General features: G+C 38.5%; 2 protein-coding genes across 3 annotated transcripts in view; one reads left to right on the plus strand and one right to left on the minus strand.

Moving 5' to 3' along the window:
• Positions 1-19,920, plus strand: part of tmc6b (transmembrane channel-like 6b) — a 25,494-nt gene extending 5,574 nt beyond the window's left edge. For both annotated transcript variants that reach the window (XM_084101744.1, XM_084101745.1), the window contains exons 3-21: positions 1-50; positions 256-393; positions 701-862; positions 1,356-1,464; positions 1,917-2,001; positions 4,383-4,646; positions 5,626-5,813; positions 7,744-7,888; positions 11,602-11,757; positions 12,728-12,912; positions 14,688-14,778; positions 15,417-15,514; positions 15,621-15,716; positions 15,798-15,873; positions 16,511-16,644; positions 16,958-17,134; positions 18,193-18,271; positions 18,364-18,459; positions 19,575-19,920. The exon at positions 1-50 is cut by the window's left edge and continues 72 nt beyond it. In XM_084101744.1, coding sequence (XP_083957870.1) covers positions 1-50; positions 256-393; positions 701-862; positions 1,356-1,464; positions 1,917-2,001; positions 4,383-4,646; positions 5,626-5,813; positions 7,744-7,888; positions 11,602-11,757; positions 12,728-12,912; positions 14,688-14,778; positions 15,417-15,514; positions 15,621-15,716; positions 15,798-15,873; positions 16,511-16,644; positions 16,958-17,134; positions 18,193-18,271; positions 18,364-18,459; positions 19,575-19,592 — 2,347 coding nt within the window. In that variant the 3' untranslated portion in view covers positions 19,593-19,920. The remainder of the gene's footprint in view (positions 51-255; positions 394-700; positions 863-1,355; positions 1,465-1,916; positions 2,002-4,382; positions 4,647-5,625; positions 5,814-7,743; positions 7,889-11,601; positions 11,758-12,727; positions 12,913-14,687; positions 14,779-15,416; positions 15,515-15,620; positions 15,717-15,797; positions 15,874-16,510; positions 16,645-16,957; positions 17,135-18,192; positions 18,272-18,363; positions 18,460-19,574) is intronic.
• Positions 19,921-20,875: 955 nt separating this feature from the next.
• Positions 20,876-25,000, minus strand: part of notum1b (notum, palmitoleoyl-protein carboxylesterase b) — a 12,214-nt gene continuing 8,089 nt past the window's right edge. The window contains exons 8-11 of the mRNA XM_084101768.1: positions 24,634-24,731; positions 22,975-23,122; positions 22,591-22,638; positions 20,876-22,460 (exon numbers count right to left, since the gene is read on the minus strand). Of these exons, the coding sequence (XP_083957894.1) occupies positions 22,148-22,460; positions 22,591-22,638; positions 22,975-23,122; positions 24,634-24,731 (607 nt within the window). The 3' untranslated portion in view covers positions 20,876-22,147. The remainder of the gene's footprint in view (positions 22,461-22,590; positions 22,639-22,974; positions 23,123-24,633; positions 24,732-25,000) is intronic.

Here is a 25,000-nt window from a genome sequence, read left to right on the forward strand (position 1 = left end):
TCATGATGTCATAGAGATGACCTCACTGGAGCTGGAGGAGGAGAGCAGAGGTCAGATCACCCCGCCCCTTTATTCTGCGCATTAATTATTATAATAAGGAATATTGTGACGTGTTTGTTCCAGGAAGAAACTCAAGACTACAATGGATTTTACTCTTTAATGCTTTGGTTGTGTGTGTGTGTCTCTCTCTCTGTTTGTGTGTGTGTGTGTGTGTGTGTGTGTGTGTGTGTGTTTGTGTTTGTGTGTGTGTCTCAGATGATGTCATGGATCTGGAGAGTCCAGTGTACCTTCGGGTTGACAGTGAGGAGCCTCAGCATACGGAGTGTTTGATTGGAGGACGCTGGTCATCTGACACACTCAAAGTCCTGTCCTCCATGCCCAGCCGCACCATCGGTGAGTGTGCGCGTGTGTGTGTGCGTGTGTGTGTGTGATGGGTAGATTTAGGGGTTTTGTTAGTGTGTGTGTGTGTGTGATGGGTAGGTTTAGGGGTTTTGTTAGTGAGTGTGTGTGTGTGTGTGTGTGTGTGTGTGTGTGATGGGTAGGTTTAGGGGTTTTGTTAGTGAGTGTGTGTGTGATGGGTAGGGTTAGTGTAGGGGGACAGAATATACAGTTTGTCACAAGTATATCAAAATAAACCTGTGTGTGTCTCTGTGTGTGTGTGTGTATGTGTGTGTGTGTGTGTGTGTGTGTGTGTGTGCAGGCCGCAGTCGAGGCGCGATCATCTCTCAGTATTATAACCGGACCCTCCAGCTGCGCAGACGCAGACAGAGCCGGCCCTCGATCCAGCACTTCCCTCGCTCCGCCAGACCCAGCATCCGCGGACACCGCGTGGAGACCGACCCCTACGAGCACGAGGAGGACGGTGAGCACACGCGAGCCCACAGCGAATCACAGTCCAGCGCGCAATAATCACGATTCTGAAAGAGTCTCTTCTGCTCAAGGCCGAGTTTATTTGATCAAACATACAGCAGAAATATTATCAATATTAAAAATCATAAATGTTTCTTGAGCATCAAATCATCATATTAGAGTGATTTCTGAAGGATCATGTGACACTGAAGACTGGAGTAATGATGCTGAAAATTCAGCTTTGATCACAGGAATAAATTACACTTTACTGTATATTCACATAGAGAACAGATGATTTACACTGGAATAATATTTCACTGTTTTTACTGTATTTTTGATCAAATAAACACAGCATTGATGAGCAGAAGAGACTCTTTCAGAAACATTAAAAATCTTAATTATTCCAAATTAATTATTCCTTTTGACCAGTATTGTATGATCTTTTCTATGTCATGCTCATCTTGTTCTCTGACTCTCTCTCTGTGTGTGTGTGTGTGTGTGTGTAGACAATAAGAGGGAGCGTTTAGTGAATAATCTGCAGAATCTGTCGGCGAATGATCGTGTGCGAATGTTGAGAGCGATGCCGCTGAGTCTCTCAGAGAAGAAAGAGCTCAGGTAAATCACACACACACACACACACACACACAGTGTTCTTTAGGTCTCGAAGCACTACAGCAAAATAAATATTGAATCGAGAGTCTTTAATCTCAATAGAATGTAATGCAACACAAACTTACACTTTTATGTATTTCACAGATGCTTTTATCCAAAGCGATTCGTGTGTAATATACAAAATAATGAAAAGACAATAAATGGACACACACTGTCTCCTATGAGCTGGTTCTGTTTAATGAAACGATTCAAAAGACTCACTTAATGAATGAATCACTTAATGAATCGGTTAGTGAATCAGATAAATGTTGCTAAAAACATTAAAATATGTTTTAAAACCAGTATTGTTTCGCTTGGTACACAGTTAATTTATTAGATTGCAAAAACTCATTCATGTTTGAAACATTTCTGTTTCCTAAAATCTTGTTTCTCTTCTGATATTGTGTGTGTTTCAGGATGTTGGTGTTGAATAAAGCCGAACACTCTCTGTCTCAGAATCTGATTCCCTGCTGCAGTCAGCTCAAGTATTACATCATCATCGTGAGTCATAACACACTCGTGACATCATCACGCATCATGACAGGGGTTTGTGGGTATGATCAGAATGGCGTATTGCTGAACTATATGACTTTGTTTCATTTGGATCCACTTGTTCTACCATTTCCAGTGCGATGAATGAACCAGATGTGATTTTAACCGTCGTTTTTAGCAGATTTTACACAAAATTGGAATCAAAAAGTATGTAGATGACAACAAATTTGCATATTACTGTTTAAAAAATTATTTTATAAAAAAATTGTTTTTATGTGAAACCGCATGCAAGACATTTTTAAAGAGGACTTATCATGCCCTTGTACAAAGTCTTGATGTTGTTTTGTGTTTTTCATGCTTGAATGGTTATTATTTGACATGTGTGTGTGAGAGAGAGAGAAAGAGGGTGTGTGAGTGTGAGAGAGAAAGAAAAGGATTGTGTGTGTGTGTGTGTGTGAGAGAGAGAGAAAGGGGGAGTGTGTGTCTGTGTATGTGAGAGAGAGAGGAAGTGTGTATGTGTAGATCAGGGTGTGCCAGCAGTTGTATGCTCTTGCAGCACAGGAGTCAGTGTGTGTGTGTGTGTGTGTGTGTGTGTGTGTGCAGCACGAGTGTGTGTGTGTGTGTGTGTGTGTGTGTGTGTGTGTGTGTTTGTGTGTGCAGCACAGGCGTGTGTGTGTGTGTGTTTGTGTGTGTGTGTGTGTGTGTGTGTGCAGCACAGGCGTGTGTGTTTGTGTGTGTGTGTGTGTGTGTGTGTGTGTGTGTGCAGCACAGGCGTGTAGTGAAAGTGTGTCAAAGTGTGACCATGTTTGTTTTGAAGGCTTTATTCTTACTTCTCTGTTTCAGACATGAGGAAACAGATGAACTCTAGTACTGAAGCTAATAATATACGTTCAGTTTCAGTGTTGCTTTATTGGCACGACACACACACGCACACACACACACACACACACACCTGAACATTTGCATTACAGTGAGATATTGTGCAAAATAAGTTCATTTCAATATATAATGTATAAAACATAAAAAAATAGTTTAAATTAAACCAAACTAATCAATGAAGGAAGTAACTCTATTTAATCATATCATTAAGAAGGATAAACTAAAGATGAATATTACAACTAAATATGCAAAATAATAGCATCAGCATAAATTTAGAGATTGTGTAATTTTTTGACTTTCTTAAGGATCCAAGAACCGAATGTTGTTTGTTCTGATTTTCTTCTACTTATTTTTCTGTCCTGAAAGTGAATGTGCATCAGAGACTGTAACACACACACATCCGTCTGACACTAGGTGGCGCTATAATGTCATTTGCATTTTGGATCCTAACTTTGGAAACCTTAGGGCTATCAAAATAACTCTGATTCGTCAAAGCATTGCAAAGATATAAGTTAATTAATTGGTGCGGCAACACCCATTTGTACGAGAATAATTACGATTTTTTTAATATTTCTAAAAGAGTCTCTTCTGCTCATCAGGGCTGCATATATTTGATCAAAAATACAGTAAAACAGTGAAATATTATTCCAGTGTAAATCATCTGTTTTCTATGTGAATATATAGTAAAATGTAATTTATTCCTGTGATCAAAGCTGAATTTTCAGCATCATTACTCCAGTCTTCAGTGTCACATGATCCTTCAGAAATCACTCTAATATGATGTCATAAACATTCTAATATGATGTCATAAACATTTATGATTATTATCAGTGTTGAAAACCATATTTAGAAGTTAATTAAATGGTGAGGCAACACCCATTTTTACAAATTGGCCTATATCTGCTGAACGCAATGTCCAAACTTAACGAAACTTGACACACAAAGACAACAGGACATTCTGAGGACATGCACCAAATTTCGTAATATTCCGCCAATAGGGGGCGCTACAAAAAAAACCCGGTTACACTTTATTTTAAGGTGTCATTGTTATAGTGTAATTATATATTTGGTACTGAGTAATATTAAGCAACTACATGCACTTACTATAGGGTTAGGGTAGGATTAGGGTTAGTTGCATGTAATTATGCATAATTTACTGTTATTACTATGGTAAGTACATGTAACATATGTAACAAGGACACTGTAAAATAAAGTGTTACCAAGAGACTTAAATGTCCTAATTGAACGAAGGCCTAATCCGAGCTTAATCTAAACCCTGTCTGTGAAACCAGGCCTATAACTTCGCAACTGTATGATCCATGAAGCTGAAAATTGGTATGCATCTTCTTTGTTGGGCATTCTAACATATTCTCTAACTTGACGCGGATACTTCAAAAAACATGGCCGCCAATCAATTTTCAGTGTCTAATATTTCGTGCATTGTGTGAAAATGAATGATATGTGAACGGGCCTCTAGGTGGCGCTATAATAAGCTGTGTGTTGTCTGTCAGGCGGTGAGACACGGCTGGTACGGCTGGCTGTCGTTCCTGTCCTCGCTCCAGTTGTGGCAAACGGCTCTGAAGTGTGTCGGCGGTCACTTCGGGACGGGCGTTCTGTCGTATTTTGTCTTCCTCCGAACGCTCCTGTTCTTCAACGTCTTCCTGTTCCTGGTCACGGGTTTGTTTCTGGTGGTTCCTCAGGCCGTTGTGGCTCCGGATCCGGGCCGGAACACCAGCGTCACGAGCTTGTGGGGGCTGGAGGTGCTGACGGGCTCCGTGAGTTCAGAAACACACACACTCTTATGCACTCTTTGATATTTACAAATGTGAAACTTTAACTTCGTTATGCAATGTGGAGCAAATATTAAAGGTCAAAAGATTGGATTGAGTCTCAAGAGTCTCTTCTGCTCACTAAAGCTGCATTTATTTCATCAAAAATACTGTAAAAATTGTGAAATATTATTACAGTGTAAATCATCTGTTCTCTATGTGAATATATAGTAAAATGTAATTTATTCCTGTGATCAAAGCTGAATTTTCAGCATCATTACTCCAGTCTTCAGTGTCACATGATCCTTCAGAAATCACTCTAATATGATGATTTGATGCTCAAGAAACATTTATGAAAACCGTGACACATTTTATTTTTCAGGATTCTTTGATGAATAGAAAGTTCAAAAGTGCTGCATTTATTTGAAATATAATCTTTTGTAACATTATAAATAAAGTTCTTTGATTAATTCAATGCATCCTTGATAAATAAAAGTATTATATATATATATATATCCCAAACTGTTCAATGGTTGTGAATCACAGTTTCCACAAATGCTCTGACATCAAAATGGCTGAAATATAGCTTATAATAACTTAAAATAAATAAATAATTAAAATAGTAATTCGAATTGACCACAGTTCAGATTGATTTATAAACCAGGTCATGAAAAGTTTGCATGAAATCAAAATTGACCCTATTTGTTTTTGTATTTTATTTTGGTCTCATCTGAGTATTCTCGATTCAAAATGTCATAACTTGACGTCTTTGATAAAGGCCACAGTGCAGTTCAGCCAATCGTTTAAGTACATTTCGCAGATTATTCCAGAATGTATGATAGAGTTCTAGTACAATAAATATTTGTATAATTTGAAATTTGAAATATATGAAGGCAATTTGCCTAAAAGTGCCTTAATGCCTTTATTGCTGTAAAGTGCGATGCTTCATGATCTCTGTGTGTGTGTGTGTGTGTGTGTGTGTCAGGGTTATTTCTCAGACTCTCTGCTGTATTACGGATACTACAGTCATCAAACACTACAACCGAAACACAGTTGCTCTAACTATCAGTCTATCAACGGGACGTCGTGTGGACTGTCCTATAACATGCCTCTGGTTTACTTCTTCACCATCGGCGCTGCGTTCTTCATCACCTGCATCATCCTCGTCTACACGTGAGTCTCTCCTGACAACATCACGTTTACATTTCAATTCAGGAGAACAAGTCGGCATGAAAGGGAAGTTGCGCTGGTCTTTTCTTCTCTATTGTGCCGTATATCAAGACCGCTTCTGGAACAAGAACAAATGTGGGCGGGGCTTGATTGTGTCTGTGGGGAGTTGATTGGCTGGTTGGATGGCTGTGGTTTGCTATTGGCTGATCTCATGTGAGTGACAGGTTATAGCCCCGCCCTCGTCATCAGAGAAGAGATCTGCAAGAGGAACTTATTCTGATTCAAGATTATTAAAACTATAATGATGATGTGCACCTATAAATCATTTACAATAAACACTGCAATATTCCATAAAAAAGACTTTTAAGTTAAACTTAAAACAGGAAATGCATGAACTGTACAGTAGAATGTGTGTCAAATGCATTAACGCAATGTAAATATACACTAACGGCCATAAGTTTGAAATAATTATGATTTAATGTTCACTAAGGATGAATTTATTTAATCAAAAATACAGTAAAAAAAAAGTGAAATATTATTGCAGTTTAAAATAAGTGTTTTTATGTGAATATATAGTAAAGTGTAATTTATTCCTGTGATCAAAGATGAATTTTCAGCATCATTACTGAAAATTCATTACATCAAAACAGCTGATTTACACTGGAATAATATTACACTTTTTTACTGTAAATTTGATTAAATAAATTCATCCTTAGCAAGCAGAAGAGACTTCTTTTGTTAAAAACATTAAAAAAAATATTTTGGCTGTAGTGTATGTAAATGCAAATGTTTTTACATTCCTGAATGACAACAAAATCAGATTGTGTTTACAGTAATACAGTGTTTACAGCAATACAGTGTTTACAGCAATACAGTGTTTACAGCAATACAGTGTTTACAGTAATAGTGTTTACTGTAATAGTGTTTACAGTAATACAGTGTTTACAGTAATACAGTGTCTACAGTAATAGTGTTTACAGTAATACAGTGTTTACAGTAATACAGTGTTTGCAGTAATACAGTGTTTACAGTAACACGGTGTTTACAGTAACGGTGTTTACAGTAATACGGTGTTTACAGTAATAGTGTTTACAGTAATACAGTGTTTACAGTAATAGTGTTTACAGTAATAGTGTTTGCAGTAATACAGTGTTTACAGTAATACAGTGTTTGCAGTAATACAGTGTTTACAGTAATAGTGTTTACAGTAATACAGTGTTTACAGTAATAGTGTTTACAGTAATACAGTGTTTACAGTAATAGTGTTTACAGTAATACAGTGTTTACAGTAATAGTGTTTACAGTAATACAGTGTTTGCAGTAATACAGTGTTTGCAATAATACAGTGTTTACAGTAATACAGTGTTTGCAGTAATACAGTGTTTACAGTAATACAGTGTTTGCAATAATACAGTGTTTACAGTAATACAGTGTTTGCAGTAATACAGTGTTTGCAGTAATACAGTGTTTACAGTAATACAGTGTTTGCAGTAATACAGTGTTTACAGTAATACAGTGTTTGCAATAATACAGTGTTTACAGTAATACAGTGTTTGCAGTAATAGTGTTTGCAGCAATACAGTGTTTACAGCAATACAGTGTTTACAGCAATACAGTGTTTGCAATAATACAGTGTTTACAGTAATACAGTGTTTACAGTAATACAGTGTTTGCAGTAATACAGTGTTTGCAGTAATACAGTGTTTACAGTAATACAGTGTTTACAGTAATACAGTGTTTGCAGTAATACAGTGTTTACAGTAATACAGTGTTTACAGTAATACAGTGTTTACAGTAACAGTGTTTACAGTAATAGTGTTTTTAGTAATACAGTGTTTACAGTAACAGTGTTTACCGTAATACAGTGTTTGCAGTAATACAGTAATTGTCTCTGAGTTCGCCCACACTGATTCTCCGTGCGTCTGTTTTCCAGCATGTCCAAGTCCTTCGGTCAGAGTTTCCGCATCGATAAATCTAAAGGCCTGTTGGCCATAAAGGTGTTCAGCTCGTGGGACTTTAAAGTCAGCAAGAAAAGCTCCGTCAGACTCCAGCGAGCGAACATCGGCACACAGCTCAAGGTCAGAACACACACACACACACACACACACACACACACACATACACATATACACACACACACACACATACACATACACATATACATACACATACACACACACACCACATACACACACACACACACACACACATACACACCACATACACACACACACACACACACGTATGGCACACTTCAGCTCTGTTATCTAGCGATTTATTATTAAGCGATAGATAATTCTGTATTATACATTTTTAAGGGCAAACAGAATTCGATACTCTCTCATCTGGAGTAGCTGAGGAGCTTTATCTTAAATCTTGTCAAGAATTTTACGAGCATGGGGAACGAGCCAGCAAACTACTAAGCCATCAGCTAAGGCAATCCGCAGAGGCTGGATTTATAGCAGAGATTAACACTCCAGAAGGGATAACCACAGATCAAAAAAGCATAAATAAACAATTCAGAAAATGTTATGAAGACCTCTATGCCACTGAAAATTGCGATAGCTCTGAGTTAGCTCAGTTTTTCCATGGTCTCGAGATTCCAACCGTAGGCCGACAAGACAGGGCAGATCTTGATAGTAACATTTCAGCAGCCGAAATTGATCGGGCAATTAAAAAAATGAAGAGCGGTAAAGCTCCGGGGCCGGATGGCTTCCCTATTGAATTTTTTTAAAAATTCTCATTTAAACTAACCCCTCTTTTAAAAAATGTATATACCGAGGCATTGGAGCGCAAGACTCTCCCTCCCACAATGACCCAGGCCACTATCTCAGTCCTTCTTAAGAAAGGAAAGGACCCTCATTTCCTCAAGTCATTTCGGCCGGTGAGTCTACTCTGCTGCGATTACAAAATCTCGACCAAGGTTCTGGCTAGTAGATTGGAGTCTGTTATGCTTACAGTGATACATCCAGATCAGACTGGTTTTATTGCTGGGCGGCAGCTTTTTGGCAACATATGAAGGCTTTTTAATATTCTTTACTCCCCGGAAACAGCAGAGGTTTTGCTCTCTCTCGAAGCTCACAAAGCATTTGACCGGATTGAGTATGAGTATCTTTTTGCAACTCTGGGGAGGTTTGGTTTTGGACCGGCTTTTTGTTCGTGGATAAGGATCCTGTATGCTACCCCGCAGGCCTCCGTCCGTACTAGTAAAATAATCTCCAACTATTTTCCTATAGGTAGGGGGACAAGACAGGGCTGTCCACTGAGCCCACTTCTGCCATTGCCACTCAGTAAGCAGCGCCTTACAAATAATCTTATTGTGAGTGGCTCACTTCGAATATGGTCCCAATTCAGGACCCACTTCAAACATAGACAGGCTATGTCCTCTCTCCCAGTCTCGGCCAACGCACTCTTTCCACCCTCACTCATGGATACAGCATTTAAGTCATGGTTCAGGAATGGTCTGAAACGGGTGAAGGATCTCTTTAAGGATGGTGTGTTCATGTCATTTGAGCAGCTGGTAGATGAGTATAATATCCCCAGTTCGCATTATTTCAGATATCAGCAGGTGCGTGTCTTTGTTCGGAAACATTTCCCTTCCTTTCCGTTACTCTCGTCAAATAACTGGATAGAGGAGTGGTTGGAGGGGGATCTAAATCAGAGAGGAGTGAGCAGATTATATGAGGATATTCAGGTGATCGCCTTGCCGTCACTTAGTCATATTAGGGCAGGATGGGAGGGGGAACTAGGATTTGGATTGTCGGACGTCTCCTGGCAAAGTGCAATTAAGAGAATACATTCAACTTCGATTTGTATCAGACATGGTTTGCTTCAGTTTAAGGTGCTCCACAGGCTTCATCTATCTAGGAGTAAGCTTGCCAGGATATATCCAGGTGTCGACCCGACTTGCTCCCGATGCCGTCAAGTTTATTTATATAGCGCTTTTCACAATACAGATTGTATCAAAGCAGCTTCACAGTATTAAATTAAAATAATACATCAATGCTTGTTTCTAGTGGAAAACGTCCACGTTTGGTAATGCTGATCAATAGTATTGTTGATTGATTAAACTAAATTAAATTAAATATCACAAATATCCCCAACTGAGCAAGCCAAAGGCAACAGTGGCAAGGAACCGAAAAACTCCATCAGGTGACCTAATGGAGAAAAAAAAACCTTGGGAGAACCCAGGCTCAGTCGGGGGCCAGTTCTCCTCTGGCGTTTATGAACTAGAGGTTGGATTTAACTGTAAGATTAAAAGTATTATATGAATGCCTGGCTGAAGAGATGCGTCTTTAATCTAGTTTTAAACTGGGAGAGCGAGTCCGAGCAACGAACAGTATCAGGAAGGCTATTCCAGAGTTTTGGAGCTAAATGTGAAAATGCTCTCCCTCCTTTGGTGGATCTGGATATCCTAGGTATGACCAAAAGCCTCAAATTTAGTGATCTTAAAGAGCGCGATGGATTATAGGGCGATAGAAGATCCGTTAAATAGACTGGAGCTAAACCGTTTAGGGCTTTATAAGTCATTAGCAATACCTTGTAATTGATACGGAACTTTATAGGTAACCAATGTAGTGATGATAAAATCGGTGTTATATGATCATATTTTCTTGATCTAGTAAGAACTCTAGCGGCGGCATTTTGGACTAACTGTAGCTTGTTTATTGAGGATGCAGGACAACCAGCTAATAAAGCATTACAGTAATCTAGTCTCGAGGTCATGAATGCATGAACTAACTTTTCTGCATCAGAAACTGATAGCATGTTACGTAGCTTAGCAATGTTTCTAAGGTGGAAAACATTGGCTCCGTCAGGCTCCGGCTACCCTCTATCATATGTTCTGGGCTTGCCCAAAGTTAATACAGTTTTGGTCTTTAGTTTTTGACACTTTTTCTTACATTTGTGACAGAGAGATAAGCCCTGCAATATTTGGTGTGACCCCTGCTGGGATGGCGATATCTGGTGCATAATCAGACGCCATTGCGTTTTCATCTCTATTGGCCAGACGGCTTATTTTGCGCAATTGGAAGTCAGATATGCCTCCCACACACAGGCACTGGGTTTAGGATGTAATGGCACACTTGAAACTTGAGAAGCTGAAACACACGATCAGGGGTTCAACCCAGAGATTTTATACGGTCTGGCAGCCATTTCTGGATTTTTTAACTTACAATTTCCTGCTGGAAACACTGGGACATAATTGATTCACAGGCTCTGTAACTCTGTAATGTGTCAGTTTATCTTTTTATTTACTTTTATTTATTTTTTTATTTCTATTTTATTTTTGTTTATTGTCATTTATTATTGTGTATGTTGGGGTTGCTGTATGGGGACTTGTTCATTGTTTTATAAGTGTTTACAATTCAAAACCCAATAAAAATATTTGAATAATAATAATACATTTTTAAGGGCAGACAAGTAATTTGTTGAGGTAAATTTGTAAAGAGAGACACACGCCTGTGCACATGCATATTCAAACGCGCATATCTATAGACTAAACACGTGATACGCATGTGCACAACGTCAGTGTTTACACAGGTTTGCGATTTTAAAGCTTGTGCAGAGAAAAAAAAAAGTTAATTACTAATTATCTTTGCAACGGAAGTGAATCAATCAAAACTAACTTTATCTGGACAATAACTTTATTCTAGATCTGCTGTAAAGCCTAAACAATCTCTGTTACTGTAATCTCCTGTTATCACTGTAAAGCTGCTGTGAAACAGTGGATATTGTTAAAGCGCTGTATAGATGAAGAGGACTTGACTTATCTGTGTGTGTGTGTGTGTAGGAGCTGGTGGCAGAAGTCAACCGTGAGGAGCTGAAGTTCTCCGCTCTCCAGCGTGTGTTCCGGGTCTTCATCCACATGCTGGCGTGGCTCATGTGTTTGGGAAGCACGCTAGCGTGTGTTCTGGCCGTCTTCTACTTCTCTGAACACATGCACAAGGTACAGGATACACACACACATGCACAAGGTACCAGATACACACACACATGCACAAGGTACCAGATACACACACACATGCACAAGGTACCAGATACACACACACATGCACAAGGTACCAGATACACACACACATGCACAAGGTACCAGATACACACACACATGCACAAGGTACAGGATACACACACACATGCACAAGGTACCAGATACACACACACATGCACAAGGTACCAGATACACACACACATGCACAAGGTACCAGATACACACACACATGCACAAGGTACAGGATACACACACACATGCACAAGGTACCAGATACACACACACATGCACAAGGTACCAGATACACACACACACATGCACAAGGTACCAGATACACACACACATGCACAAGGTACAGGATACACACACACATGCACAAGGTACCAGATACACACACACATGCACTTTTCATTAATTTAAAGCCTCGCTCTGAGTTTTGCATGTTTCTTTTTCAAGAAATGACAGCGGCTGTTGCATTTCTATCGTACAGAAGTGACCAAATATTAAAGATTAAGTGGACATTTGAATTAAATGTTGTTTGGCCAATATAAATCGAGGATTTGATCATGTAGTGTAACAACAACTAACACCAGGCCGTTGGCGCCCTCTGCAGGCTTTTGTTATAATACATTATCTACATAAGTTATGTTTATATTAGTTTATATCATTTATTTTATGTGGTGTATTTTAACAGTGTTCAATAAAACCCATATGATATTTGAACCAATTTTTATTGCTTGTTATTATATGTGTTGTATTTTAAGTCATTTTAAAGGCTGTTGTTCACTTGGATCTATTTTTATTACCACACATTTTTATCCGATTACTTGATAAATCGATGGAATACTCGATTACTAAAATGATGGACATCTGCATGCATGTGCACGAGCGGAGACACCAGCTCAAGCTGAGATGTTTGTAATTGCAGAGAGACGTTGAATCTCGCACTCGAGCGAGCTCGTCTGACCATGTGATGCTGAAGGAGGCGAGTCTGCTGGCCGTTCCCGTTCTCGTGTCCTGCATTAATCTGATCCTGCCGGGATTCTTCAACGCCGTGGCCTGGATGGAGGAGTACGATTCTCCCAGCGTGCTCAACTACGTCTCCATCAGCAGGTAGAGTTCCCGCAGAACTCAACACACACTTCAACACACACTTTCACTCGGACCTTCCCAAAGCATTCCCTATACCCCTTCCAGAAGCTTAAGATCAAGTGACCATAACCTCCTTCTAGTCCCACACTCACGACTCAGACGGAGAGGGGATCGAGCGTTTCCTGTTGCGTTTCCTGTTGCGTTTCCTGAGCGTTTTCTGAGCGTTTTCTGAGCGTTTCCTGTTGCGTTTCCTGTTGCGTTTTCTGAGCGTTTTCTGAGCGTTTTCTGTTGCATTTCCTGAGCGTTTCCTGAGCGTTTCCTGTTGCGTTTCCTGTTGCGTTTTCTGAGCGTTTTCTGAGCGTTTTCTGTTGCGTTTTCTGAGCGTTTTCTGTTGCGTTTCCTGAGCGTTTCCTGTTGCGTTTCCTGAGCATTTCCTGAGCGTTTCCTGTTGCGTTTCCTGTTGCGTTTTCTGAGCGTTTTCTGTTGCGTTTTCTGTTGCGTTTTCTGTTGCGTTTTCTGTTGCGTTTTCTGTTGCGTTTCCTGAGCGTTTCCTGTTGCGTTTCCTGTTGCGTTTTCTGTTGCGTTTCCTGAGCGTTTCCTGTTGCGTTTTCTGTTGCGTTTTCTGTTGCGTTTTCTGTTGCGTTTTCTGAGCGTTTTCTGTTGCGTTTTCTGTGCGTTTTCTGTTGCGTTTTCTGTTGCGTTTTCTGAGCGTTTTCTGTTGCGTTTTCTGAGCGTTTTCTGTTGCGTTTTCTGAGCGTTTCCTGTTGCGTTTTCTGTTGCGTTTTCTGAGCGTTTCCTGTTGCGTTTTCTGTTGCGTTTTCTGTTGCGTTTTCTGAGCGTTTTCTGTTGCGTTTTCTGAGCGTTTTCTGTTGCGTTTTCTGTTGCGTTTTCTGTCGCGTTTTCTGTGCGTTTTCTGTTGCGTTTTCTGAGCCTTTTCTGTTGCGTTTTCTGAGCGTTTTCTGTGCCTTTTCTGAGCCTTTTCTGTTGCGTTTTCTGAGGTTGGGCCACGGTTTTTGATCCACTTCAAATGTTGACTACTGTATTTACCCTTTCATTTTCTCTTTTGGAATTATTTTTTTAAAAATCCGTAAGTTAAACATTCTGATCCATGAACCAAACCAGCCAGCTCTGAGATCAATCACAGTTTAGCAATAATATCAATCTTTTTTTCTTTTCTTTTTTTAAAACATTCTTTCAAACATGGTCATGAAGTGGCAGAAATGTATTTAAAAAAATTGTTAATTATTATTATTTTGCATATTATTCTTTTTATCTTTTACATTTTAATTTTAAAAATATTACAATTTTTCATTTTAAATCTTATTTTTATTTAATTGATTTATTTTTAAAAGTGACTTTATTGCAGTGATATAAAGGCTACTCTCTATTAAACGTTTTTTAAATTAAATTAAATTATTTACCAAACAACATATGGTCATGAAGGAAGTAGCTGACATTTTTCTTTCTTTCTTTCTTTCTTTCTTTCTTTCTTTCTCCCTCCTCCCTTCCCTGTGCCTTCCTCTCCTGTATTAATTTAGAGATTATGTATTCAAAATACTTGCATTGAGGAGTCAAGTAAGTTTCTTCAATGCGATGACATAAAAGCTTTAGACTCTATAAAAAGGGAAACTAACAATCTCAAATCTTACTGTGTGTCTGTTACATGTTATCATATAAAACAGTTTCTGCATGGAGATTTGAAAGGGCTTTCAGCAGGAAGCTTCTGTTGCACTGATTCACTTCATGTGTTGTTAAATGCTTTTCTTATATTTCCTCGTGTGTGGTGTGTGTCGCAGGAACCTGTTGTTGAAAGTGAGTGTGTTGGGAGTGCTGTGTCATCATTGGCTGGGTCGCGTGGCATCAGACCCCGAGAAGCTGGGCTTACAGGTGAGGTTTCAACTAAAAACATTAAACTTTTTATGCGTTTTGACCGTTCATTTACACGACAATGGTGTTTTTGGTGCCTGAAGTTTTGAAAACGGGTTTCAAAGTGCAAGTTTTTGAGAATGGTCTCCGTGTAAACAACAAAAACGTGAATCTCTGAAGACGATGATGTCATGCACATGCGCATTACGTGTTCAGTCTCTAGTGTTTCATCGCCATCTACTGGCCTGGCAGCAGAACACAGCGTTTTTAGTCGTTTTCGCGGATCCGTGTGAATGGGGATCGTTTTGACAGTGATGTCGTCTGTACGCGGAAAACTCAAAGGAAAAACCGGTATACCAGTTCATACCGAATACAGGAGTTTATTTTTGTTATAATATGAATTTTTAATATACCAGTGTATGTCGCATTAACAACAATGGGAATGCGACACTGTGTGAGAGGGTATTTTCACTGTTCACTGGTGATGCTCAGATGTGGTTTTGATGGTGGTGATGATGGTTTTGATGATGGTTTTGATGGTGATGATGGTTTGGATGGTGATGATGGTTTTGATGATGGTTTTGATGGTGATGATGGTTTTGATGGTGATGGTGGTTTTGATGGTGGTTTTGATGGTGATGGTGGTTTTGCTGTTGCAGTGCTGGGAGAGTTTCGTCGGTCAGGAACTGTACCGTTTCCTCCTGATGGACTTCATCTTCATGTTGCTGGACACTTTCTTTGGAGAGTTTCTGTGGAGGTGAGCAGCTGATGATATACAGTATGAGCTCAGGATCGTTGTTGCTAATAATTCAAAAATGTACTTGGACTGAAATCATTTCTGTTGTTGTGTTTCTCTCCGTCAGGTTGTTTTCTCAGAAAGCTCTGAAGAGGAAGAGGAAACCCGTGTTTGATATCGCCAGGAACGTTCTGGAGCTCATCTATGGACAAACTCTGGCCTGGTAAACATCCATCATTACCTGACTGTGACGTGATTGTTGGTCAGTGATGTGATATAACAGCACCTGTGTGTGTGTGTGTAGGTTGGGCGTGTTGTTCTCTCCTCTCCTGCCTGTGGTTCAGATTATTAAACTGCTGTTTCTCTTCTACATGAAGAAGGTTTGTTTGTCTGCTCACAATCATCAACATCATTGTGTTTGTTTAGACAAATAACTTTTGTAATAATATTATTAAAATATTAAAAATAATATTTTTTTAACAATGACTCAGAGGAATCATTTGCCAGCCAATTCACTAGAATGAATAGGATGACTCATTTGCGAACCAATTCACTAGAATGATTTGGGTGAATAATTTGCGAATTGATTCACTAGAATGATTTGGGTGAATAATTTGCGAATTGATTCACTAGAATGATTTGGAGGAATCATTTGTGAACCGATTCACTAGAATGATTTGGGTGAATCATTTGCGAACCAATTCACTAGAATGATTTGGGTGAATAATTTGCGAATTGATTCACTAGAATGATTTGGGTGAATAATTTGCGAATTGATTCACTAGAATGATTTGGAGGAATCATTTGTGAACCGATTCACTAGAATGATTTGGGTGAATCATTTGCGAACCAATTCACTAGAATGATTTGGAGGAATCATTTGCTAATCGATTCTCAAGAATGATTCTAAGGAATCATTTTCGAACCAATTCACTAGAATGAATCGGATGAATCATTTGCAAACTGATTCACTAGAATGATTCGGATTCGTCTGTGATTGTGGTGTGTGTGTCGCAGGTCAGTCTGATGATGAACTGTCAGGCGTCGGGGAAGCCGTGGCGCGCCTCTCAGATGACCACCATCTTCATCACACTCCTGTGCTTCCCGTCGTTCCTGGGCGCCTCCGTGTGTGTGACCTACACCATGTGGACGTAAGTGTGTGTGTGAGTGTGTGAGACCTACACTAAGTGGACGTGAGTGTGTTCACCATCGCATACTGCTTCTCATGGGGAAACTGATTTGCATGGTGATTCATCATGGTAGAAGAGTGTGTGTGTGTGACAATCTATATTGTTAAAAGCGCTGTATAAATGAAGGAGGCTTGACTTGACAAATACCGTGAAACCGGTTTAATTTTGAAAAGCACCATGATATGGACTTTTGCTCATACATCAGCACTAAAATGAATGGAGTTTTCCGTCCAGACCCATAGTGCTGTATTCACACACGCTGCTTCTGTCCCAGGATGAAGCCGTCGGCCGGGTGCGGCCCGTTTCGCGGTCTGAAGACCATGTTCCAGGCCGGGAAGCTGTGGGTCCAGAAGCTGGCGGCGGACAATCCCAATCTGTCCTGGCTGGCCTCGGCTCACACGTACCTGGTGGAAAACCCACTCTTCCTGTTCCTGTGCGCCGCCATCTTCCTGTGAGTCTGCGTTTCAAGTCCACTTTTTCACTCACCGGACAATTTAGCTACTAAATTTTTAAAGGGGTCATCGGTTGCAAAATTCACTTTTTGCATATAAATGTTGCAGTATGATGACACAACCACCATACAATGAAGAAAATCCATTCACTCCTTTTTTTTAATCCTCAAAAAGTCTAAACACTCTCAATAAATCAAGCCGTTTGGATTTTCTGAGCAATATGATGTCATAATGCTCATGCTCCGCCCACGACTGCGACTGTCCCGTATTAGCATATTCCCCGTATTAGCATATTGCCCGTATTAGCATATTTCCGCCCTCAGCCATTTGGATACTGTCCACCAAGGCATCACTTTATGTGTCTTGAGCAGTTGCTCATTATCATTTTATATTAATCATATTATAAGATTTTATTTATATTATAAGATTTTATCTTCTTTCTGTTCCCTTTTGCACATGGGAATTTAAATTATCTAAAGAAGAAAATGAAATGTTTTGTGTTTTACCATGGAGCAATAAAAATAAAAAAATAAAAAATTTAAAGAGACATGCACCTCATTATCATTTAAAGAGACATGCACCTCATTATCATTTAAAGAGACGTGTACTGAAACGGGTCGCTGTGAACAGAGCTGTTCTTGAGGAAGTAAAAGCGTGTTGTTTTATACAACTATTGAGGAATTTTTAACAAAAGTATGTTATAAACTTTACATGAAGACCCTAAAGAACCAACTTGTGGAAAATGGGCATCCGACGACCCCTTTAAGTTACCGGTCAGTTCAGAACTTCTACTAGCCAAAAAAATTAAAGAAATTAACCACATTAACTACGTCACAGCTTATGTATAATTTGGATTTCATTTGTAGTTCTTAAAAAGCGATTTCTGTAAAAGAAAATCTCTCCCTTTGCTTTGAACTTTGAGTTGTAACTTTGCAGATGTTGTTTATGCTCAAACAGCAACATTACACACTAACTAAAGTTAGAAAAGTCAAATCATAATCAACCAGCCCTTTAAAGTGATCTCTGGTGATCTCCATTGTTTTGTGTGTTTGTGTAGGATAGTGATTTACTTCCACAGTCAGGTGGTCGACGGTCAGCGGAAGATCATCGAACTCCTTCAGGAACAGATTGAGAATGTGAGACAAAAGAATCAAATGATTATGTAATGATTGAATCGTCTGCATGCAGCGGCGTAGCATGACATCACTTCCTGTTCTTGTTTATTCAGGAGGGCGGGGATAAGAAGTTTCTGATCACGCGACTGCAGGACATCCATGAGCGCAAGCGTGTCGTCTCACCGCGCGGCGTACGAGGAGCCAGCGAGGTACTGAATCACTGAATCACTGAAATGATTTGAGTCAGAATCATGTGCTGAAATGAATCCTTGGTTAAAGTGAAAGTGATTCAGTGCTAAATACTGTGTGATGAATCTGCCCGGTTTATTATCCTTTACCAAAACTAAAACTAACATTTTTTTTTTAAGAAATAAGATTAAATAAAATGAAATGATGATAGATTAAAATCGCAAACTGAAATAAGTTATCTTTTTTTTTTATGTTTGTTTCTGCTTTTGTTTAGATTTTGTATATAGTTTGGACAAAAGCATCTGCTAAATGTATAAATATATAAATAATAATAATAATTTAAAAAAAAAAAAAAAAAAAATATATATATATATATATATATATATATATATATATATATATATATATATATATATATATATATATATAAAACTATATGTAAAAATAAAATAAAAAAATAAAAAACTAAAATAGTGTCTTCTAAAATATGGGGGGATTTAACATTAATTAAATATAATAAAATCATGATATAAAAGGAATAAGATGAAAATCGTAAAACTAAACATGACACACTGAAATAAGTTTTTTTTTGTTTAGCATCTGCTAAATGCATATATATAAATAATAATGAATAATTAAAATACTATATATATATATATATATATATATATATATATATATATATATATAGTAAAAGAAATATAAAAAATATATATATTTAAAGTAAAAAATAAAATAAAGTAAAATAAAATAAAGTAAAATAGTGTCTTCTAAAGTATGGAGGGATTTTTAATTAAATAAATAAAAAAAGTTAATACATAATGAATATTTGAAACGCATCATGGAATGTTGCAATAAATAAATAAAAATTAATTAAATGTAAGCAAACAAGCAAGATAATAACCAACCAGCTGCAAATAATAACTAAAACTTAAATACATTAAACCTGTAAAAAAAAATATTCAGAATGACTAAAGCATGTGACAAACTGACAAAAAATGCAACCGATATGAAACTAAAAGCAGAATATGTAGAAGCTGATGATCTATAATGTGATGACAGCGAGTGAAAGACGTCAGTGTTCGCTCTCGTGTTGTTCATGAGTGTTTCAGAGCTGGTGTGTGTGTGCTTTCAGGACTCCAGTTACTCCTGACACTCGTGATGAAGGAGGAACTGACCGAACGCTCGTCTCTCACACACGCCGTGATGAAGATGAGGATGAAGAGCAGACGCCAGTAAAGCTGATGGTCAGAGGCTCACACTGCTGGGTTTGCTGGTTTCCAGTGAATCTGTGGAAACGACCCTTTATATGGTGATGGTGTTTCCTGCCGTCTTTAGTATCGAGACACTTTTTACTGTGAAACATGGATTAATATTCACTTCCTCTTCCCTGCCGCTCTCGGAAACTGGACCTTACGTTTTATGTACTGTGATATTAGTGAAAATATTTTAAATAAACATTTGTTTTTATTATTATTAAACTTTGCTTTCTTAATTGTTTTGATTCTGTTATGCAAGTCTGAAACAACTAGTACATTTTTATGTGTGTGAGTGTGTGTATATATATATATATATATATATATATAATGTATGTGTATGTGTATTTATATATATATGCATGTTTTTATATATATATATATATATATATATATATATATATATATATATATATATATATACATTTATATATGTGTGTGTGTGTATATTAATATTTCTCTTATATATAGATATCAATCTACATCTAAGAGAAATAACTATAAGTTGATATTAACAAAACATTTTAAAATGTATGTATATTTATTTATTAATGTATGTGTATTTATTTATAAATATATGTATATATATATATGCATGTTTATATATATATATATATATATATACATTTATATATGTGTGTGTGTATATTAATATTTCTCTTATATATAGATATCAATCTACATCTAAGAGAAATAACTATAAGTTGATATTAACAAAACATTTTGGCCACAATAATAACTGTTAATATTTTTTATGAAATCATGCAAATGAAACGGCAACATTCAACAGGTATGTACACTTAACACAAAATACTTTTTTCAGAATCACTCATAAATAAGTTTTACATAAAATAAATAACAATGTAGCTTAAGTTTGTCTTCTGTTTGAACATATTCTACAAATCACAATATAAAGGGTGAACGTCAGGAAACACGTCAAGAACATATTTCACCCCAAATTAAAAGAGAAAAATATAAGTAATATTTTATTTATACTTAAAAGTTTATTTTTTAGGACCATTGTGTTTTATTATTATTATTGTGATGTTTTTTGCACAACAATTAGTTTCTTTTTTGACATTTGAAGCACATGTTCTTGACAGGTTTTGTGAGATTCTCTGGATAATAAATGCATCCAGTCAGCTTTAGTTTATAGAGGTGTAGATGTTCATATGAAACGTGTGTGTGTGTGTGTGTGTGTGTGTGTGTGTGTGTGTGTGTGTCCATCTGTCTCTGTTGATTTTGGTGTCCAGATTTCCAGTTTTCGTTTGTGAAGTTGTTAAAGAAGAACTGAAGCGAGAGACTCTGAGCATTCATCATCATCATCATCATCATCATCATCATCATCGTCCTCTGAGGAAGAGTTCATCGCCATCGGCTGATTCTGGAGGTTATGGTTCTATCACACACACACCGTCCCGAACACAGCCTTCAGATTCTGCAGTTCAGGATCACAGCTGATCATAATTTAGAAATTACTGAAGCCCATTTACACCGCATAAGAAAAAAATCATGCTCTGGTAAATCATAATTCTGAGAAAATACGATTTTTTTTCTTCTTTTTGTTATGATTATTACATAATATATCATAATTTCAACATGTCATAATTTCATCTTTTTAAGTCATAATTTCGATTTAGTATGCCATAATTTTGTTTTTTTATGTCATGATTGGCTTGTCAATTGCAATTCAACTTTTTAAGTCATAATTTTGACTTTATCTCATTATTTAAACTTCTTAAGTCATAATTTCGATTTAGTTTGCCATAATTTTGTTTGACTTTTGTCTCATAATTATCAGTATGTTACAACTATGATTTACCAAAGCATGTTTTTATATTTTTTTATGTGGTGGAAAAAGGCTTCATATGAATCAGTGCATCTACACTCATTTGTCCTCTTTTTAAGATCGTCACTATTTTATACTTTATCCAAAGGTATATAATTAATAAATTACCTAAAAATGGGTTGTTCCTGAATGATCCTGCCTTTTTCATCGAATCGGTTGAGTCAGTGATTCAATGACTCGTTCATAAAGAAAGTTACTTTGTTCGTTCCCGAATGAATCAGCCGCTTCGAATGAATCAGTTGAGTGAACGAATCAATGACTCACTGATTAAGAAACCTACAGGTGGGTTATGTTTCATATTTAAAGTATAATTTAATTTTCCCCAATATTTCAGTATCCATAAATCTACACTGTATGCGTCCCCTTACATTTAAAAAGGTTAGAAAAGCTGCCTTTATAAAGGTCAAAATGCCCCAAGAAATCAATTTCGGGGTAAACATCGCCTCCTAGTGGAGAACTTCATTTCTGCCACTGCTTATTTTTCCGTCTATAGTAAAGCACACGCTAACTGATCACAAACACCATTACATGACACAAGGGACTCAGACAGGGCCGGACCCGCCCTCGAATGTTCCGAGGCTCTCCGATTGGTCGGTCCGCGTGTCAGGTGCCGTTACTGAGCATGCCCAGGAGTGTGTCGGGCTCCATGCCCTGCTGATGAGCCATGCGCTGCACGTCGAAGCCCAGGTGTGTGAGGAACTGGACCACGCTCATCTCCTGCCCCGTCAGGTGCTCTCTGACCCTGGGACACGAGGGGTTGCAGTGGGGCCACGGACAGCTGTCAATCAAGTGCACGGGACAGCCCCTGGGCGGAGCCTGAGTGATGCTCCCGTTGCCGTGGTTACGGAGGCTGCGGTCCCAGCACTGAAGCGCTCGGGGAAGCGAAGTACCTTTCACATGGATGTCCATCCAGTAACTGAAGACACAAGAGTTGGTGTGCAGTGTGTAAATATGATGAGTAACACTTTACAATAAGATTCATTAGTTAACGTTCGTAAAGTGTTAGCGTATGATGATTGTTCATTATGATCTGCATAGTTACTCACTTCCTGGTGATGATCTCATGGGACAAACAGGCTGGAGCAAACAGGGCCCTGTCAATCAAACAATCAAGAGCCAATCAGAGAGCAGCGTGACACGGTTCAAACACAGGAGAAACGCTAACACTTTACAATAAGGTTCGTTAGTTAACATGAACTAATGAACAATACTTAGTATTAATACTAATACGTTATTAAAATCAAAGGTTGTATTAGTTAACATTAGTTAATGCACTGTGAACAAACAATGAACAGCTGTGTTTTTATTAACTAACATTAACAAAGATTAATAAATATAGTGATAAATGTATTGCTCATTGTTAGTTCATGTTAGTTAATACATTAATGAACCTTATTGTAAAGTGTTGGAGAAACAGGATGAACCCTTACGGGAGGTTTTTGAGTGTGTTTCTGAGTTCGCTGCCCAGGTTCTGGATGTATCGCCACTGGTTCTCCTGGACCGGCTGACCCGTCAGATGAACATTATCAACCATCAGCTGAGCTTCATCGAACAGCCACTGGACCACAAACACCGGGCCTGAGAGAGAGCGGGGCGAGAGACACAGACGCAGAGAGAGAGAGAGAGAGCGGGACGAGAGACACAGACGCAGAGAGAGAGAGAGAGAGCGCGGGGCGAGAGACACAGAGAGAGAGAGAGAGAGCGGGACGAGAGACACAGACGCAGAGAGAGAGAGAGAGAGAGAGAGAGCGGGACGAGAGACAGACGCAGAGAGAGAGAGAGAGAGCGGGGCGAGAGACACAGAGAGAGAGAGCGGGGCGAGAGACAGAGCGAGAGACACAGATGCAGAGAGAGAGAGAGCGGGGCGAGAGACACAGACGCAGAGAGAGAGAGAGCGGGGCGAGAGACACAGAGAGAGAGAGACAGACAGAGAGAGAGCGGGGCGAGAGACAGAGAGAGAGCGAGAGACACAGATGCAGAGAGAGAGAGAGCGGGGCGAGAGACACAGACGCACAGTGAGAGAGAGAGAGAGAGAGCGGGGCGAGAGACAGACAGAGAGAGAGAGAGAGAGAGCGGGGCGAGAGACACAGACACAGAGAGAGAGACAGACGCAGAGAGAGAGAGAGAGAGAGAGAGAGCGGGGCGAGAGACAGACAGAGAGAGAGAGAGAGAGAGAGCGGGGCGAGAGACACAGACACAGAGAGAGAGACACAGACGCAGAGAGAGAGAGAGAGAGAGAGAGAGCGGGGCGAGAGACGCAGAGAGAGAGAGAGAGAGAGAGAGAGAGAGAGAGCGGGGCGAGAGACATTTTAAAAGATAATTGCGACTTTTTATCTCCCAATTGTGTGTTATAAAGTCAGAATCTCGAGGTATAAACATCCTATTAAAAAAAAAAAATAGGAACAGCCTATTTTTAAGTCATTTACTAATTGATATTTTGAATTATTTTTTATTATTACATTATTACATTTTGATTATAGTATTTATAATGTCAATTTTTCATCTAATATTTAGATTTTATTTCAGCTTTATTTAAATTGCCAAAAACGACACTACAAGTAAAACCGTAGTGTTTTCATCACTGGTCATTTAGAGATTTTGGGCTGTCTGGCGTTTCATAATGTCATTCAGACTGAGAGAAACATCCAGAAGTGTTTCTTCTATCGCACTCGATCTCTGTGTCTGTCGGAAAATCTCTTCACACACACCAAACTTTACAGTTTTATCCATATCTAAAATATTCTGGAGGTTTGATCATATATTATTCACCTGATTTATAGGACATTTTACAAGCAGAAGGTGAAAATTAATTTTTGTTCTGTCTATTGACAGTATTTTCTGAATTATATAGTGGTAAAAAGAGAAATCCAAAATCCCCTCAGTAAAAACCTGTAATATGTCCACAAAATCAAGAATTTGGAAACTGGCTTTATCCAATGTTCAGATTTCTGTGCTGGAAATTTATGTAAATGAGTGCATATTTAATTAGATGATGGCTCATTTGCATATTGAAACACAGCACTGGTTTTGCACTGGTGTGTGTGTGTGTGTGTGTTTCAGGCACTAGAGGGCAGTGTGGACTCACGTACTCTTCAGTGTTGGATGAACCTTATAGCCGAAGAAGCAGTTCCAGTCCTCGCCGTGATGCGCTCGACTGCAGAGATCCGGGACCACACTGTGCCAGAGCCTGCACACACACACACACACACACACGTCAAACAACAACCACAGGAGCCCGTTTCTGACACATCAGAACAAAAACATCATGAAAAAAAAAATACTTTGTACTAAGTCATAATTATGAGATTCTAAAAAATCCAAATAATCATACTGTCATAATTATGACGTAAAAAGTCAAAATTATGACATGCTGAGTCATATAACATACTATTATGACCAGGGGCGTAGTTTGTGGGGGGGGTTGGGGGGGAGATAACCCCCCCAATATTTAAATCT

The sequence above is a fragment of the Abramis brama genome, assembly GCF_963993115.1.
Source record: "Abramis brama genome assembly, chromosome: 23".
In the NCBI taxonomy this organism is placed as follows: Eukaryota; Metazoa; Chordata; class Actinopteri; order Cypriniformes; family Leuciscidae; genus Abramis; species Abramis brama.